Source organism: Pteronotus mesoamericanus, unplaced genomic scaffold (genome assembly GCF_021234165.1).
Source record: "Pteronotus mesoamericanus isolate MK-2021 breed Mesoamerican mustached bat unplaced genomic scaffold, CSHL_Meso_final contig_101, whole genome shotgun sequence".
NCBI classification, from domain to species: Eukaryota; Metazoa; Chordata; class Mammalia; order Chiroptera; family Mormoopidae; genus Pteronotus; species Pteronotus mesoamericanus.
In genome coordinates, this window is record NW_026555001.1 from 25,917,836 (window position 1) to 25,938,031 (window position 20,196).

Below are 20,196 nucleotides of genomic sequence, written 5' to 3' on the forward strand. Positions count from 1 at the left end.
ATGTATTGGCTCTGTGAGTTTGCTATGTTATATTCTAGGATTAAAATAGAGGTCAAAATAGACACTGCCCTTGCCCTTACAGAATTTATAGTTCAATGAAGAAGGTAAGAATTAATCACGTACCTGTATTGTTGATAGCTTGTTTCTCTTAAATAGGATATGTAGAAAGAAACAAGGATGACAACAAAATTACAAATATCCCTTGGTATCTACATTTATTAGGTTCTTTTCATATTAAGATAGTGAAGGATACATGTACGTATCTTATAAGTTTCTCATTTAACAGTATTTAATTCTTAAAATTGATTAGCTTAATTAACATGAGGGAATGAAGCATCAAGGACTCAGCTTTATTTATATGAAATGAGAATTGTATTTTGAACTTGGCCTTTAAAGGTATGGTATGCTTCATGAAATATTTAGACTGTTGAGAATTTTCTCCTGTTTCCTTCATTAGAAATGTTATTCTTTAACTTTTTATTAGTTACCTAAGAATCACTTTGTTTTATAACTAAAGCCTTTTAATAATAGTATTATAGTATGATCTATTGTTCACCTTTTTCTCATAAAATTAAAATGTTAATAATTTCTGTGTTTTAAAAATCAACAGGTTCGTCATAAAGCATCACAGAAAGTTTATGCTATGAAACTTCTTAGTAAGTTTGAAATGATAAAAAGGTCAGATTCTGCTTTTTTCTGGGAAGAAAGAGATATCATGGCCTTTGCCAACAGTCCCTGGGTGGTTCAGGTAAGCATACTAACTTTTTTAAGTGCATTTTGCTCTTTTATAAGTGCTTATTCATAATTATTGATTTTTTATGCTAAATATCCTGTATCTCCTTTACACGGTAACAGTGCAGTTATTTTTAATGAGATCTGATTTACACACTTGCTTATTGTTCCTAAGAAGTACTTATATTGACATGACATGTAAAACTTACATTTGTGTATTGGAGCAAGTATTACTTGCAACTTTTTTAATCTCTTTGTAAAGAATGGGGTTGGGTTGGTTAAAAGTATGCCATTATTTCCTGTCTACTCTTTCTTGTGATTTATGTAATGAAAACAAGAATCAGCCTATCTCAAATTTTAAAAACTTCATGCAATAAAGATTTTGAAAATTCTTCTGCAGTCCTTTATGTATTACCTATAATATAAGACAGTCTTGGGGATCCTAATTCAGCCTCGTGTTTGACCATTAATAAGAAATTGATGATTCTGTTTTGCTTTCTTTTCAATGATAGCCCTTACTAGCTTTGTTTCTCTAAAGATTTTTTTATACTAATATCTAATTTTACAAACATTTTGAACAAGTGTCAGGAGTAAGATTAGGTATATACCAAGACATGTACAGAATACTTACATGTCTGGGAATTTGATACCTTGCTTGTTGAAGACAATTTGGAGGTTAGAAAGAAATGGCCACATTGATTTTTTTTTTTTTTTTTTAAATAACAAACTTCATGCAATACTTTGTTCACTTTCAGGCATTCTAAGAGGGTATGTTTGTCATCAAACCTGATACAATTATGAATAAATCTAAATCCTCATAGAGATATTGTAAGCCTAAAAAGTTCAGTCCCACTACCATTCTATAAATCTTGCAAATTTAGATGATTTCTGTGATGTAAACCAGCTAGATATAAGAGGCCTAGAAATGCTTTCAATTTGATTTTGCCTCTTCATTTATCATCTCTTTCTCGTGAAAACTGGCTTGAGATAGAATCAATGTATTTATTTGTGTATAATAAGATTAAATCTAAAATATCATTTATGATAAATCAGTTCAAAGTTTCAAGTTCTGTTTTGGCATTTTTTCATTTGGACAAACTAGTGGAAGTTGACACAAAATATTCTTCAACTGCTTTCTAATTTGTTTTCTTATTGGATTTTCCCTTCATTTTGATTTTTTATCCTTTCCAAAAAAAATACTCTTCATTCATGTCTAATCCATGTTCACTTTCTTCACTAGAAATATCTTGCTCAGTATTCAAATCTTCTGAACGGACTTTCACATAATCTTCATCTTACAAATCACTTTTCACATTTGACACTGTCATTCTCATCATTGGACTCGAGTAGTATTCGCTGAAGTTCTTCAACATCTCTTGGATTATTGAATCAATATATTTTTCCAGCCATTTTCAATGGTAAATGACAAATAACTACATCAGCACAGACTTCGGAGTTCCCAGTATCTCTCAGATACAATTGACTATCAAATATCACACACCCTTACGAAACATGTGTTATAACCAAAATGACGGCTTAAGCATTATGGCTTAACATTAGTCACATAGAAATGTGCAGCTAGTCAAGACCTTGAATGGGTGCACCTGATATATGTAACAGTATTTAAGAAAAGAGTTTGCATCTTTCAGATCTGCCATGACCTCCACAGGATTAACTGACCTGATTAACCATGGTAGACACCTTAGTTCGTTCATCTCCTAAGTCTGTTGATCTGGTCGTCCCTATGGCCAGCATCACCTACTATAAAATGGATGGCCTTTTCCTTCATTCTGCCGTGTGGAGAAGATAATATGAAGGGCCAGAAGAAGTTGTTTGTTTCTGTGAGGCATTTTCCAGCAGTATAGATCTCATGAATCAGATCCTCCATGCCAGTGATTCCGTATTTACCAAGAGATTGAATCAGTGTGTCATCTGTCAGGGCAATTTGTTGTTGTTGTTGTTGTTGTTGTTGTTGATTTTGTCCTAACCACACTTGTAGATCAGTTCATCTACTGACTTCAGGTTTGGTTACCCCCATCCAATATATGGTTCCACATTTCTCAGCATGTTAATCGAAGTTTTCTTGAGCTTAATAAAGGTGCCATTGAAGATCGGGTGAAGGCGAAGAAGCTGCAGCACCATTCAGACCTTTGGGCATACATTATTGATACTGCTGACCCTGATGGCAAATGCCAGTTTGGGCTCTGCAGGTAGAGAGAAGTTGCCAGCTTTTCTTGCCGTCCTAGCCATTGGACTCAATTCTGTACATGCCTATATTTCAAGTTATAGCGCTGAGCTTTTTCATAGATAACCTTACCTTTCAAGGTATCTTTTGCATAAACTTCTTTCTCAGGCACTTGATCTTCAGCTCTGCGAAATTCCTTTCCTTTTTTTTTTAAGGGTTTCTGGCATAACAGGATCCTCCTTCTTTTCTGCGCTCTCTGTGGTTCCAGCCAGAAAAGAGCTGGCCATTATTCCTTCAAGTGTTTTTTTTGTCTCAGCTCTTCAGCCTCTTTGTCCAACCTAAGTTACACATATATAGTCTGCTTGATGTTGTCGTGTGGGTAACTGATACTCTGTTTTTTAATTTTTTTCCAGACTTTTTGTTGTTGTTCTGGTGTACCTCATATAGTTTTTGTGCTACATCTTTAAGTTCACTTACCTTTTCTTCTCCAGCCTCCAATCTAATTTTAAACCCATCCCACTTGGCTTCTTTCATTCAGCAAAATTGTCTTGAGACTTATCCATGATGTAATATTTCAATAGTTCATTCCTTTTTATTGCCAAATAATGTTCCGTTACATGGCTATATGACAATTTGTTCATTCATTTGTTCAGGACATTCAGGTTGTTTTCAGTTTTTGTCTCTTGTGATTAAAGCTGCATTATTAAGTTATTTGCAGACCAACTTGTATAATTCAGTGATTTTTAAGAAATTTACAGTTGTACCCATCACTAAATCTGATTTTAGAACATTTTTAGCATCCCCAAATGATAATTTGTACTCATTTATAGTCATTTCCCATTTTCTTCCCAGCCCCAGGTAGTAACCACTGATGTGCTTACTATCTCTATAGATTGGCCTTTTCTGGACATTTTTGGTAAATGGAATCATACAATAGTTGTGTTTTGAATCAGGTCTCTTTCCCCTTCGTATACTGTTTTAAAGTTCATGTATATTGTACCATGTATTGTACTTCATTTCTTTTTAGTGCTGAATGATATTTCATTGTATGGTATGGTATAACAAAGAATATATTTTCCTTGCCCCCAGTTCATAGCACAGAGCTTTTAAAAGTGCTTGAATTTCCACAGTGATAGAAATCTCTGTTATGCTAAAGAGACAACTCCTGGTAGCCTTCAGATAGCTTTGAGAGAGGACTGACTGGTCACCAGAAAGACCAAACTGCCCAGACTCCAGGGAGGAGAAGAAAGCTGAAGACTGAGCTGAAGCGCATGGCCAGTGATTTGTTTAAGGGGGCCTCTGTGATGAGGCCCTAATTAAAGCTCTGGACGCTGACACTCAGTGGAGCTTCCTGACTGGTTTACACATTGATGTGCAGACTGTGGTGCACCCTGATCCCACAAGAAGGCACAGACACTCTGTGCTCTCTCCTAGACTTCACCCTGTGTGTGCCCTTTATAATAAAACTGTGACCGTAAGTACAGTTTTTGGAGTCACCCAGGCAGGTAACCGGGGGACTCCCCAAGTGTGGCTGATGTCTCAAGCAAGGGCAGTCCTGTGGGGGCCTGAGCCCTTAGACTGTGGGATCCAATACTACTGTAGGTGTTTAGCATCAGAATTGCACTGCTTTCCTTCAGAGGTAGCTGATTTCCTTTAAATATGTCCAAATCAATCTAAAATCAAAGATTTCATAAAGTTCAACTTGGTTTTGGATATAAAATAATTTGTGGGGTTTTTTTTCAGTTGATAACATTTTTTTTGGTTTTCTGTTTATGGTTTGGGTTTTCTTTCTTTCTTTAAAAAAATTGTTTTCTTCTTGATTGTTTTTCAGCTCTTTTGTGCCTTTCAAGATGATAAGTATCTGTACATGGTAATGGAGTACATGCCTGGTGGAGACCTTGTAAACCTTATGAGTAATTATGACGTACCTGAGAAATGGGCCAAATTTTACACTGCGGAAGTGGTTCTTGCTCTGGATGCCATCCATTCCATGGGTTTAATTCACAGAGACGTAAAGCCTGACAACATGCTTTTGGACAAACATGGACATCTCAAATTAGCGGATTTTGGCACATGTATGAAGATGGATGAAGTAAGTACTAAACAAGGAAAAAAATGCTGGGGTTTTTTGAGAAACAAAAATAGAAGAAGCACTTCAAACCTGAACTTTAGAGTTTTAAACAAAAATAAATTTAGTTTTGCTATGACTCAATCAAGGTAGTAAAATGTCCAAATTTTTATGTATTTCATAATGCATTTGTTCTCTGTCCTGTCAGAGCCACGCAATGAAGTTCTGTTGGTAGCAGTTTATATCACTTGTGTATAATAATAAACGAATTAGGTGCATTTTTGTGTGTTTTTACACACATCTTCTTTTCTCTGTCTGTGCTATTTCCCCAGACAGGCATGGTGCATTGTGACACAGCAGTTGGAACACCTGACTATATATCACCTGAGGTTCTAAAGTCACAAGGGGGTGATGGTTACTATGGACGAGAATGTGACTGGTGGTCGGTGGGTGTTTTCCTTTTTGAGATGCTGGTGGGTAAGTAAATATTTAATGTTCTTTTTTCAAAACCCATCTCATGATACTTTAGTTATAGTGCAAGAATTTGGGAATATAAAGAAATTAATTACATGTGTCCTAGGGAAAAAGTAGAATTTCTGAAAACTTTGAATTAGTAATGACTGATGTGACAAATTGTTAATTGGAGAATTAAAGCCAAATCTCATACTGGCAAATTGATTGAGTGGAATATGAAAGGGATTGAAAGGAAACTGCTAGGAAATACTCCTCCAGGAGACCTTTTTGTTAAGACTATACAACAGGAAGCAAGTTTACAGCTACAATGGGCCTCCATGCCAAGATTTGTTTGATTAATAGTATTTGTTGTAGATATCTTAAATATAAAGCTGTTCATATTTGTTCCAATAATAATAGAGAACTGAAAATACTTTTTAGTCTGTTTATGTAATTATGTTAGTGGTTTTTGTTAACTGTATTTCTTATACTTATTACTTATTTATATATTTGGCTTGAAATCCCAGTAAAACAAATCATGTAGTCATTGACCATTTGACTATCAAGATAAATATATTTTATAATATTTCAGTCTCAGAAAAGTCAAATTTAACAATTTTTTACTTTAACCAAATAAGAATTTAAAAGGCTTAAGTGTTTTAAAACTTTTCTTTACATCATAGATTTCATTCTTAAGATTTCCCATTCATAAGTGCTAGGGACACACACACATCTCTGGCTAAGGAACTCAGTGACTGAATCATTTGACTTGGGGAAGAGGGGAGATGTAGCCAGGTCTCCTTTCTGAGGCAAGTGTGATAAGGCTAATAATATTATATGAAATTACTTTAGAGCTGAGAATATATTTTTAGAAAGTGGGGAGTTTACTTTGTAGATGATGACCCTAAAAGAAATTGGTAGTAGAAAACCTATAAAATCTGTACAATAATTGAGTACTGTTACTGCTTTAAGAGAACCAGAACATTTTGGTAAATGCCAAGTTTAAGTAATAATTAGGGAAGTAATAATAATTTTGTGACATAAATTGCTTTCTCTTGATGCCCATCATGTGGATGTACTGTTATTCTTGCTATGCTTGGTATTATGTAATGGCATGAACAGCTTTGTTTTAGACCTTGTCTTTGTAGTGGGTCTCTTTGTTTTCACCATATATTTCCAGGTAACAGTCCACTCTCCCCACCTCTGGCCCGATCTGATGATGCGTTAGGTGTGTCTTGTAGTCCTTTGAAAGTAGAATATATTCTATTATTTGCCTAGACTCTCCTAGGGATTTAGAAAATAATATACTTTGTAGGAAGTCATGTGGCTCATTTGAAGAGGCCATTTAAATTTCTGCCACTGTTTTCAACTCTGAGAGCTGGATTTAATGGTTTTCAATGGCATCAATTTGCAGTATTCTGAGCTTACTCTGGTGCTTGCTCATGTTGGTTGGCACTGGAGTTCATTTAAAGGCTTCTGTTGCAATTAAAAATGGCACTAGAAGAATCTTGAATTCAAAGCTTCCTTCCACTCCCCTTTGAAAACAAGTAAAAACTACCTACCTGAATACCCATTTTTGAAGTTTTGGGTTGTCTGCTTTGGGAAAGTGTTTTGTACCAAGGTGACTTGTAGTTCAGGCATAATAGCAGGGCCTTTAGCCCTTGTGGCTTTAGATGAGCACTGACAAAAATGATGCCTTCAGCTTTTTCTGTCTTTCTACATGTCTCAGTCCGTAGTCCTCACAGACACTGCAGTGGGAGACCATTTTTGCCATTTTCAGCTCTAGATAATGTGTCATCTTAGGCAAATCACATGTCATCTATCTGGGCCTGGCTTCCTCATATATAAAATAATAGGCTGGTCCAACTCAGAGCTGCACCATCCGGCCTGTCATGATGAAAAGGATTTACATCTGTGCGCTCACTGTGGCATCCCTGGCCACATCGAACACTTGAAATGTGGATAGTGGACTAGGGAACTGAATTTTTCAGTTTGTTTAATGGTAATTAATTTAATTTTAAATTGCCACATGTGATTAGTGGCTTCTGTATTGTATGACAGAGCTCTAGAGAGAAATCTCAAAAGGCCAGTCCACGATTAAAGTCAAGCTTTAGAGGACTTTGACTGATCTCACTTCACTTAGTAAACTTTTTCTTTAATTATTCAGTAAATTGTTTCCCATTACCAAAAAAACCCACAAAATTTTAGAATTAGCATTGATTTTATTTTGCTTATAAAGGTTGATGGTTCGTTGGTATGGTTAAAATTTAAATATAACCTTGGTTTATAGCTGTCCGCTTTTTAATGAGACTTCTGGCTAATGACCGTTTTTTCATGCATGTGACAAATTTAAACTTAACATAAGTATTAGATGGAAGATTTTTAATTTATACTCTCTATTATACTTAATATCTTCTTTCTTGAAATTTTAGGGGATACTCCATTTTATGCAGATTCACTTGTAGGAACATATAGCAAAATTATGGATCATAAAAACTCCCTATGTTTCCCTGAAGACGCAGAAATTTCTAAACATGCGAAGAATCTCATCTGTGCCTTCCTCACAGATAGGTAATATTCGTTGACGGTCTTTGTGGAGATGATACCTTTAACTTTCAAACTTGCAGAGATGAAAGCATACCTAACTCTTAGTTACGTATGAAATCAATCTCTCGCCTTATCTAAATTGCATTTAATTCTGGGTTAGCCTTTTTTCACTGCTAAGCCTGGGGTTGGGTTACCTTGTCATTTTGTGTTTGCAGCCCAATTGTAATTTAACTCTGAAAAGAAAAAAGAATAGAACTTTGTAAAATAATGCATTTGAGAGAAATACAACTTTTGTATTATTCACTTTTTCTCCTCTAAGGTGGCTTACGCCATGTTACCCATGTTGCACAATTTTTGAGAGGAGCATTTTGTGCAGAAAAATACTCAACAGATTATAATCTCAAAAACTGTTTGTGTTTGACTTGCAAGTGCCTACTTTCCAGCCTGTTTTTATTTGCATTTGAATATGATCAAGTCTGTCCTGGAAATTCTATATTTCTTAAAACAAAATAGATGAACAACATTGTGAAAACCAGCCTCAGAAAGAGAAGCTAGACAGCTATTCAGAGTTTCTTCCTTGATTCTCTAGTCAGTTCTTTTCTGGTTTCCCATTTATATTTGTGACGGGTCATCCTATCAAAGGGCCAACACATAGAAGAAGTTGCTTGCTCTCCCATCCAACTTTACTTATTAGCTCTATGATCTTACGGAAATTATTTTACTTTTTTTTTTTAAATAATTTTATTCATCCCTAAAATGATGGGATCAGAATAGACTAAAAAGTAAGGGCATTTATAGCTCTAAAATGCTATGATTCCTTAGCACACCTCATGTTTGTTAGGTGATGCTGTTACAAGAAGTACTATAGTGACTATCCTTATAGTGATCTTTGCATACTTTTTGTAGGATAGAATCTTACAGGTGGAATTCTGGGAATTGAATGATATTGCAAAATTGACATTGAGAAGTCACATCAGAGAATATTTTTAGTAACTAATTGTTTCCCTCATTTTCATCAAACTGAATATTACGAATTTTTTTCTTTTTCCATCTGAAGCAAGAAAAGTTATTTATATTTTTCCTCGTTAGAGAGGCTGATCATTTTTATGTTTATCAATCATTTGTAGAATAAAACTTTAATATTTGTTAATTACATAATTAATGTACAACCCATGCTGAGAAACTCAGAACAGAGCCTGTATACTGTTTTGATTTGATAGGATGACCATATCCTGAAAGATAAAACAGGATATAGCATATGTCATTGAAAGGAGTACCATTCATGAAAGATTTGCTGTAGCAATTTGTTGGGAAGGAGGTTGCAGTTTTGAAAGGATTTTAATGTCATCCTTGTGGCTAGGAGCACGTCCCTATAAAGTTTACAGGGTTTTCTCCTTATATTTAACATTGTTCCAGGGCATATAAAAGAATACATTTTATTTTTCATAAATTTTTTGAAAAATTTTTTTCATACAGTTTTAATTGAAGAATCAAAGGGTCAAAGAATGAAATCTTTCACATTTTTCTTGTATTCAGAATAATTATTTTAATATAAATATCGAATTATAATTTATCACAGTAAATATAGGTAGCTTCAAGTACAGTATGTAATTTCTTTTTAAGAAGGGGAGAAAATTCTTAAAATAACATATTTATTAGGTTTGGTAACTCTTCTGGGCTAGAAGTTAGATCTTTGTTCATTTTACACCCTAAAGTTGGTCATGCCGTTTTGGCGTGCACAGGTGAGTTTTTTTATTTGAAAGTCTCATGTGTACTTTTGTTTGACACAAACTACAGATTGAAATATATTTAACTTTCCAGGTCATTAATTGTGTTGGCCAACAAGTTCGTGTGGTTTTTTCTGTAAAATAAAAGACATATTTTTCATTTTCATCAATAACTTTATTGATTTGGGTATTTTAAGTATGTTGACTATCTCCCATGTAGTATAACATCGACTCTTCTCAATTAAAGTCTTGATTTGATGCTATTAACTTCAACTGGTCGCCCCAACCATGGAGCATCTTCCAGTGAGAAATGTCCAGCACTAAACTTTGCAAACAACTTTTGACACATTCAGTGAGTCATAGCACCATCAGCATACACTGCACAAAATTTTATTTTTGTATTTTAGCTCCGTTTTTACCTTTCGAAATCATTAAGCATAATAATATGCCGAAAATGGTGCATATTTTCTCCCATTTCAATATTAAAGTGGCTACACAAAAATTCCCCAATTTTGAAAACTATCTTTTAAATGCACACTGATATGACAGCTGTCACAATACAATCTTAACAAAATTGTTTTGAATGAAGTTAAACATTTACTAGACATTTACTAGAGCCATTGTATGGAAAAAACTAAATGAACTTTTCGGCCAACCCAATACATATATTACACTCTTTTTAATCTACCTATAGATATTATATACTATAAACTTAAGATAGCTTTTTTTGGAGAAACATTTATGCTGAAGCTTTTTAAAAAGATGTCTCAAACTCATTTGTTATCCTCATTTTTGATCCTTGTTGAGATAAGAGTTAATATTTTTGTCTATTCCTAACCTAACTTTTTACATAATCTTTGTCTGCATTGCTTAGGGAGGTACGTCTTGGGAGAAATGGTGTAGAAGAAATCAAACAACATCCTTTCTTTAAGAATGATCAATGGAATTGGGATAACATAAGAGAGAGTAAGTCAATAAATTTAAATATTTCCATTCCATCACATTTTAAATTGCTCTCTTTTTTGAATTAACAAGAATGTTTCATACACCTAATGCTAATTTTTAAATTGAGAGGTTTCATTTCAAATTTGTTCAGTGACAATATTTATAACTAAATTAATATTAACTTGAATATTTTAGCAAAGTAAACATACAATAAGTGTGTATTTATTAACAATATTTCCCAATACTTTTATAGTAAACATTTTAGGTTTCTTACTTTGTCAAGGTAAATTTTATGGATCTCAGTAATTTGCAGAATGGGGAAATATAAACTTTAATTTGAATGTGTTTGAATTAATAAATCACTAAATGATTACTATATGGAAACCATACTCTGGTAAATACTAGGTGAAACACAGTAATTCATTTTAACTTTAAGTATATTGGACAATAATTTATCTTAAGAGTAAGAAATGTTTCTACTTAAAGAATGTGGAAAACCAAAGTCCAAGGAATGTGTTTTGCTGCTTGTAATTTTGTAGATCAGTTGCCTCTCTTACACCCTGTCTGCTTGTAATTTTAATACCTAGAGTAAGATCTTACTGCTTTTCTTGTTTAGTTGATTTATCTGTATTTAAAACTGATCTAATGTAGTAATAAAATACGTATGAAACTTTAATTCTTTGAAATGTGTTACTAAATGTGGGAAATAATATTACTAAAATTTTCTCTAGTAAATCGTAAACATATTGTTATGAATTAGTTATGTATTATTGATGTACAGTGTGTTAATATTACTTTATTATTAATAACATATAACAAAGTAGGGGTGGTTTATTGATTTATTTTTTATTATGAATGAACTAATTCATTTCTTTTAATAGCGGCAGCTCCGGTAGTCCCTGAACTCAGCAGTGACATAGACAGCAGCAATTTTGATGACATTGAAGATGATAAAGGAGATGTAGAAACCTTCCCAATTCCTAAAGCCTTTGTGGGAAATCAGCTGCCTTTTATAGGATTTACCTACTACAGAGAAAATTTGTATGTGATTTGTTTTTTACATTTTTGTTTTCAGAGTGTTATTATAAAGAGCTGTCTTACTTCAAGACTGAATTATATAAGAAGTATTCATTTGTTTTAAGCTTTGGGTTTTTTCCAAAAGGACTATCAAGAGAGTTACAAAAAGAAATCTTTGTGATTGTGATTCCCTTTAATTTCATTATTTTATTTCTAAAATGCTATATGATACTCATTTACAAATGAGTGCAAGGCAGTGTTCTGTATTTGTTGGGGCGGTAGATAAGACCAAATACCTCCTTTTGAAGGAATTTGTCAGCTAATGAAGAATATGAGAAGATAATATACTCATAATGAAGGGTAGAATATGATATTTGCCTTAAGAAAAGAACCCCAAAACTGAGATTGTTTGGAAGAAAATTCGAAGTCATGTCTCTTTGAGTTGAGGGTAGAGAGAAGTTAGGCAAGACCTCAGGGAAAAGGTGGCATTTTGGCCAAATGTAAAGATAAGAAAGGGCTTTTTGAGTGGCCAAGATGTGGGTAGTGAGTATTGGAAGCAAAAGTCTGGAGTGTAAACAAGCACACATTGAGAGCAGCGCAGTGTAACCCAGTGGGGCCCAAACAGGATAGGTGCTACTGGGTTGGGACTGTTCGGGGGACTTGGTAAGACTCCAGTTTACTGGCCTGAATCCTTCTGTCTAGCACAGAGCCTAGCACACGTCTCTCAGTAAATACTGGCCAACCAAAGTGAGTTTTTGGGGGGCAAGATTAGAAAATATATTGATGTTGGAATTTAGGGGAAGAATTATGCAACAGATGATTGTTGTGTGCTGGGCTAAGGAACTTTTGGCTTTACAGGTAGTGAGGAGCCACTGAAAACTGTTAAGTAGTTGAGTGAAGCATTAAAGACAATTGGAGAAACTTTTAATATTTTCACGTGTAATGACAGGGGTGACCATGCATTATGATTTGCCAGCACTGAGGGATTTCCTAGGGTGTGGTGCAGGACTTTCATACTAAAACTGGAGAAGAGTCCCCGGAAGAATTGGTCACCCAGCTACCAGTAGTGTTCTGAAGATTGTAATGCTGACAAAAATGAGGGTATCAGTGCACAGAGAAACCTAAGAATGTTTATTGGCATTGAAAAAGGACCCAGTTAAAAGAAAAATTGACAGTTAAATACAAGTGTTCATTTATGTATTAAGGCCCAGAGATCAAGAGATGTTATCTTTGAAAAGGAGAAGAGATGTCTCTTTCTAGAGAGTATCTAAAAAAGAATAATAAAACAGCTACAGGAAACCGAGACGAAGAGGAAGATTAGTGACTCCAATTTTAGTAATGTTAAATAACAGAATATCTGATAAGAGTGAGGCAAGAAAAGTTTAGCATTTCATTTTATTGAAAATGGCATAAATGTCTAGAGGGGAAAATGTTGCTTCATTTAAAATAAGTTGAAGTGAAAAAAAAGAAACCTTTGTGATTGGAATTTAAGTTTGAGCATAACTCGGTGTTAGAAAATGGACTAAAATGACATGCAAATATTTTCCTGCCCTCTCCTCTAGGTTATTAAGTGACTCTCCATCTTGTAGAGAAAATGATTCAGTACAATCAAGGAAAAATGAAGTATGTATAAATTTTAACTATTCTATTTTAGTCACATGTTCAAATATTTTAGTAACGTCCATATATTTTTAAAAGTTTATTTGATGCTACTTTTTGAATCATTAGATAGCATTCCTTGTTGCAATACAATTCAGCATAACATTGAAATAATTCATTTATTTGGTAGGTATTGTACAAGATACAATGGCTAGTAAAATGATGAATTATACATGGCTTTAGGCTTAATTTTAGTAGCAAAAGTGATAGAACATGGCTATGAACACCTATAATACCAATTAGAAAATTTTATAGTCTTAGTTCTATAAAAGTATAGATGATAAGTTGTAAGAGTGCAGAAATAATGGAAAGATTAAAATTTTGAATATTTAGCAATGAATTCATATAAAGGATAATTTTATCAAACTGTTACAGTATTTTTTGATACTAACCATTTTTCTCTTCAAAACTTATAAAAACTAAAACATTTGATTGGATAATTTTGGTATGATGTGTGTTTTAGGAATTTTATAAAGCAAAACAAGCATTTTAATGTTTTCTGTGTTTTTGTTTGTTTGTTTTAAATAGGAAAGTCAAGAGGTATGTTGATGTCATATATCTTGAAAAACTGAGGAAAACTCATCACTCTAGCAGTGTTTTGATATAGCCTTATTTCATTTAGCACTTGGAGTACTACATCTCCCAAGAGAGAAGTTCCCAACCTTTTTCCTACCAAGTATCCCTTTCATTATTGCTCCTATGGATCTGTTATTTAAAATATATATTATGTATTTCTTGTTTTTATTTCTCAAAGACATACAACTGGCAGCAAGAACTTCTGATTAGCATGTGATAACAGGTGTGATCAAATTATGTTAATACAATAGTCATTAAATTTGACTAGTTCATTGGCCTATATGTTCCTATTAGGGAAAAATACAGTTTTGTTTAAGGTATATGAAATATTTAAGAAACTGCAAAATATAATCACTACCAAGAATATTGGCTTTGGAATCTAAACCACTTGGGTTGTACTTTTGTACTGTCACTTATTAGCTGTGCTATCTTGGCCCAGTTATTTACCTTTTTTGGATTTTAGTTTTTTTACTGAGTAGATGTAACACTCCCATCCCCTTAGGGTGTTTGTTAGGATTAATGAGACCACATATGTTAAGTGTCTGCCACTGTACCTAAGGCTCAAGAGGAACTCAGAAAGTTAAATCCTTTATAAAGCTAATAATGCTCCAAAAATGGATTATTTAATACTTTCTTTAATTTTAGTTTGTTTAAAGACGGACAGATCTGACCTTGAAAGATTTAAAGAATAACAAGGAGATGACCTGTAATTAACTAGCTATCATTTATTTATTCAAGAGTTATTGATTATAGCTCTTTACAATACTGTGCCCAGCACTGTATAGAAAGATATAAAGAAGAACTTATATTCTTACTTTTAAAGATACTAATATATATTTGAGCATGTTCAGTAAAATATTCTGAATATTTGTTTTAGATGTAGACCTTTTATAAGCACAAATGCTAACAATATTTTAAAATAAAATCTCTGCACAGGAACACTGGAGAATATCCTTTATTCATAATGAATGAGAAATTTGGTGTCGTAGAAGAATTCTGCCAAGATTAGAGTTTTATTTGTATGTTTACGTAGTGTGTTCATACATACGTGTGGACTGTCATAGACAGAAAGCAAGAGATGATTTTTCCCTCTGTCAAATAAAAGTCACATTATAAGGTACAAATACTGGTGCAATAGAGGCGATTATATTAAGTTGAAAGAAAAGAGAAGCTTTTCATTGTTTTCTTTAAGCCTCTCACCTTTTAAGTGTGACCAAACTTTTTAATTATTGTTTCTTGTTTTCTAACAGATTCAGAAAAAACTCTATACATTAGAAGAACACCTTAGCACTGAGATACAAGCCAAAGAGGAACTAGAGCAGAAGTGCAAGTATGTTTTGTAGATTATTAAATAGTATATTATAAAATTTAAGTTTAAACATATTACCAAAAATGTAATTATATGATTATTTTCAAATTTATAGTAAGTGTTTTTTATTGTAAATTAGGAGTTATTTCATTTACTGTTTCTTTTGGAATTCTTTAGATCTGTTAATACTCGCCTAGAGAAAGTAGTAAAGGAACTAGAAGAAGAGGTAAAGTTGCTCTATACTTTTATTAACATTTTTGTTCATAAAAAGTTTTGATGCCTGACTTACCTATAGAGTTCTCTTGGTACCATAGTAATACATATCTTGATCTGTAATAAAACCTACCTTGAGCATGGGTGGACAGGACTAAAATTATAGAATAATCATAATAATAGGCTTCATTTTTTTATATATTTGCAAAGCTTGAGTTCATTTAGAATGTACAGATATTTCAAGTAAAAAAATTGTATTACTGACATGGATTAAAAATGGAACTTTAAATTTTTCTTTTTCTTTTTTTAAATTTTTATTTGTAACATTTTAGATTCATGTTTTTATTATTTAAAGATGATGATGAAATAGAAAGTTTGCTTTCAATAGTAAACAAAGCACTATTGATTATTCAAGAGTAGTGTGCTGTTTGAAAAATATGGAAAACATTATTATAGTTTTAATACAGTAGTTACAGCTTTTATTTAGGTTTCTTTTTAATCTGTTTGAAATAACTGAAATAGTTTTTGTTTTTATTTGATTTTTATACATACTCTTTTCCTGATAATAACTTTAAGCACTATTTCAGATTACCTTAAGGAAAAGTGTGGAATCGGCATTAAGACAATTAGAAAGAGAAAAGGCTCTTCTTCAGCACAAAAATGCAGAATATCAGCGGAAAGCTGATCATGAAGCAGACAAGAAACGAAATTTGGAAAATGATGGTTTGTGGTGTAGAATATTAAATACTTACCAAGAAAAAAATTGTGTGTGTGTATGTGTGTGTTATGTTGAAGCTTGCCACTGAAATGCTTTTTATCATAGTTAACAGTTTAAAAGATCAACTTGAAGATTTGAAAAAAAGAAACCAGAACTCTCAAATATCCACTGAGAAAGTGAATCAACTCCAGAGACAAGTAAGTTGATCCCAATTTGTAATAAGGATATTGAATTTTATTTATGACTGCCTATTGAGAGTTTTAATTGGGAATGCACAAAAGCATTTTATCTCTAATTTTAAAAGAAATCATTAGGAAATATTTTTAGGTTTTTGTTTATTTTAAGTACTTTGTTGTGGGGTAAGAAACTGGAGTATTTTCATTGTATACACCTGTGTTTGTTGTTTAATTTTGAATGGAATAACAGCTGGATGAAACCAATGCTTTGCTGCGAACAGAATCTGATACTGCAGCTCGGTTAAGAAAAAGCCAGGCAGAAAGTTCAAAACAGATTCAGCAGCTGGAATCTAACAATAGAGATCTACAGGATAAAAATTGCCTGTTGGAGACCGCCAAGTTAAAACTTGAAAAGGAATTCATCAATCTTCAGTCAGTTCTAGAATCTGAAAGGAGGGACCGAACGCATGGATCAGAGATCATTAATGATTTACAAGGTATTAACATAGAGATTGCACTTGAATTCAACTTAATGATTCATATTTCAGAAGTAAATTCAGATGACGGATAATGTGCTGGGGTAGCACATTTCTGAATATACTACTATTCTGTTATGTAAAGTTAGGGTGTTAGAAATATATCAATATTAAATTTTGTGAGCAAAAGATTTACTTTCAAATAGTTTGAAGTATTTTAAGTATCAAGACACCTCCAAGGTTGTAGATTGGGTTCCAGTTAACTGTAAAGCAGTATCTCAAATATATCAACTATACCAATATCAACTATACCAAGTTATAAAATTCCTGCTCATAAATAACATCTTCAAAGTATGAGATGATGTCCAAATTTCTTACTCTTAATGTATATATTATATGTAATATGTTAATTATACATATATAATTTTATATATTACGTATATACGTACACACACTTTGTGGGTTTTTTGGTTTTTAAAATGTTGCTATTTTAGGTAGAATATCTGGCCTAGAAGAAGATTTGAAGAGTGGCAAAATCTTATTAGCAAAAGTAGAGATGGAAAAGAGACAACTACAGGAGAGATTCACTGATTTGGAAAAGGTAAAATATGTTAAGCTTCATATTTGTGTAAGAAAATGACTGTAGAGTTTCAGATTGGAGAACTTATTCTAAAATGAGGGAAATCCCTTGTTTCTGCATACTCATGGACTCTTCCATAGTTAGACTTGGTTGTGTAGACTAGGGATACATGTGTATTTTTAAGGCTCGCTGTAGCACCACATAAGCAGCCCTTAGTATGGTGGATGCTTATGGTGGGAGGGCCTCCCCCGGAGTATGTAATGAGGCTGCTTCTCTTTAGGGGTCCAAGGAAGGCTCAGATTTTCACTAGTTACATGTCTTAAAAGTAACATAAAGTTATGACTTTTGGCATTTAGAAGTTTTTCATTAAAAATACTGTAAACTAGGGATAATTTCTAGACTCTGTGCAGTTAATATTTCATTTACTTATTTATTCACTTAAGTATTTAATGTATCATCTGTGGCAGAAGTATCAGGATGCTTGCAATCCTTGCCTTTAACAATCTCACAGGCTAATGGGTAATTTCTAGAGTACCAGTAAATCACAGAGACAATTACAATGCAGTGTGGTAAACAGAATGGTAGAAGTATGGACAGGGGACACTGAGTCGGTGCGCAGGAGGAGTCCCTCACAGGCAGGGCTGGGTGCCAGGGGAAGGGCACGGTCCGAGCTGGGACGGGCAGCGTGGGCAAAGGCACAGAGAATGGAGAATGGAAAAAGTCTAGTCTGTTTACTTCATTACAGACTGTTCAATATTTCTGGAGTATAGAGCAGGGACAAAAAATTTTAATCTTTTAAGAGAAAGATAGTAAATATTTTAGGCTTTGCAGGCCTTAGAGTCTGTGTTGCAACTACTCAGTTTTGCTGCAATACCTAAAGGAATGGGTGTGGTATATTCCTATGAAATTTTACAAAGATTGTAGGCCATCTAGTCCTGTACAAGTGGGAATTCAGTGGCCAGAGTGAGGCTACAGAGCGAGCCATGAGCTAGATCATGCAACATTTTGAATACTCTGTTAATAGTTTCTTTAAGTAATGGATGGCCACTGAAGATTTTTCAGTTGGTCAGTCACTATGTACCATGTGGAGAACAGATTGGAGGAGGATAAGAGAAGTGGTAGAGAGACCCGTCAGGCCTTTCCAGTGTTCAGATGATGGAGACCTAACTAGTGGTTAAAAGGATGGAAAATAAGGATGCACCCGAGAAATACTGAGAGGAAGGATGTTTGACGTACCTAGTAATTGATTAGATGTGGCACGTGGGTAGTAAGTACTCAACAAGGAGTTCAGGTTCCTAGTTTGTGACAAGATACAGACTGGTGCCATTAATAGCTCTTACAGAGGAAATAACAATAGAGCCATTTTAGTCGTGAGTTTGAGCAGCCTGTGAGGCAGCCAAATTCAGATATCTACAAAGCAGTATGTTATGGTAATAGAAGCTAGAAATATTTGCAAGTCATTGGTATAGAAGTAGCTGAAATCATGCAAATGGAAGAGCCCATCTGGGAAGAATTTGTTTAGAGCAGTGGTTTTCAGGGCAAAGATTGGTGAATTATTAGTGTGAAAAAATAATTTTCAGTATTAAAGCACACAAAACAAAAAGTATTACTTAAAACACAAAAGCAGTACCTACATTTATGATACAAACTATAGAAAACAATTAGAAAATCTTTTGAGGATATATAGAAAATAAATTGACTTCTATTACTAAAGATTCTCAACTTAAAACACATCTCCTGAGATTAATATAGCAAAAGGAAACTTTTGGTATGTTTTAAAAGTTTGAGAAGTAATAATATAGGAAGAGGAGAAGCCTTGTGGCTAAAGAACACTATCTCCAGAGAACACCAACATTCAAGGGGTAGTTTGGGAGAAAACTTCACAAGATGAGAGCAGGATGAGGAAGAACCAAGTGAGTTCAGTGTCACATAGTTTCAAGGGCAACAGTGAGTTCCAATGAGGAAAAGACTAAAAAGTGTCTGTTGAATTTGATACTGAGAATATCATGGGTCCCTTTATTGAAATCAAGTGATCTCAGTAGGATCTCAGAATAGTAGAGTGGAAGTGTGGGCAACAGGTACGATGGGAAGAGAACCGGTGGAGTACATAGATGAGACGTGTACAAAGAGTTGGAATGAATAGAAGAGGAAAAGTATTGGTCATTCTTAGTAAGTCTATAAAAAACCTTTGTAGGCTTTTGAAATTGTCAGCCAGTCTTTTCTGTTATAGCTGCCAATTTTATCTTTACTAGGAAAAAAACAACATGGAGATAGATATGACATACCAACTAAAAGTTATACAGCAGAGCTTGGAACAAGAAGAAGCTGAACATAAAGCTACAAAAGCACGGCTGGCAGATAAAAATAAGATTTATGAATCCATTGAAGAAGCTAAATCAGAAGCCATGAAAGGTACACATTTTTATAAGAAGGTTTTCTAGGAGCATTTTACTAAGACTTGTTTCTGTGTTCAATTCTTTGATTTTGAAAATATTTGTTTATATTTTATTATCAAATACTGGAGGGGAAACACTATTATGGAAGCTCTATATGTATATACATACATTGTGTGTATGTATTTTTCCCCCTCCCTGTGGCAACATTTTTCTAAGGCAGGAAGGCCCAAACAAAATTACTCAACAAAATGTTTATATCAGAGAGAAATTAATATTTTGGTGCTATCAATAGTGACAGGCATACAGAATGTGAAGTTATAGATATACAACTCAGATTAGGGAGAGGTGCTCTTTTTTTTTAATATTTAGTTTGACATTTCATCAGCTTGTGGTTACTGCCACTTTCAAAATAAATATTT

The 20,196-nt window shown here is 33.6% G+C and overlaps 1 protein-coding gene and 1 pseudogene across 2 annotated transcripts in view; one reads left to right on the top strand and one right to left on the bottom strand.

The window, feature by feature from the left end:
* Positions 1-20,196, top strand: part of ROCK2 (Rho associated coiled-coil containing protein kinase 2) — a 102,740-nt gene that overhangs the window by 59,406 nt on the left and 23,138 nt on the right. For both annotated transcript variants that reach the window (XM_054569630.1, XM_054569636.1), the window contains exons 4-17: positions 611-748; positions 4,749-5,009; positions 5,318-5,462; positions 7,871-8,009; positions 10,587-10,678; positions 11,539-11,698; positions 13,237-13,297; positions 15,160-15,239; positions 15,396-15,444; positions 16,019-16,154; positions 16,255-16,346; positions 16,576-16,822; positions 17,296-17,402; positions 19,634-19,793. In XM_054569630.1, coding sequence (XP_054425605.1) covers positions 611-748; positions 4,749-5,009; positions 5,318-5,462; positions 7,871-8,009; positions 10,587-10,678; positions 11,539-11,698; positions 13,237-13,297; positions 15,160-15,239; positions 15,396-15,444; positions 16,019-16,154; positions 16,255-16,346; positions 16,576-16,822; positions 17,296-17,402; positions 19,634-19,793 — 1,867 coding nt within the window. The remainder of the gene's footprint in view (positions 1-610; positions 749-4,748; positions 5,010-5,317; positions 5,463-7,870; positions 8,010-10,586; positions 10,679-11,538; positions 11,699-13,236; positions 13,298-15,159; positions 15,240-15,395; positions 15,445-16,018; positions 16,155-16,254; positions 16,347-16,575; positions 16,823-17,295; positions 17,403-19,633; positions 19,794-20,196) is intronic.
* LOC129067590 (60S ribosomal protein L7-like) lies at positions 2,392-3,243 on the bottom strand (annotated as a pseudogene).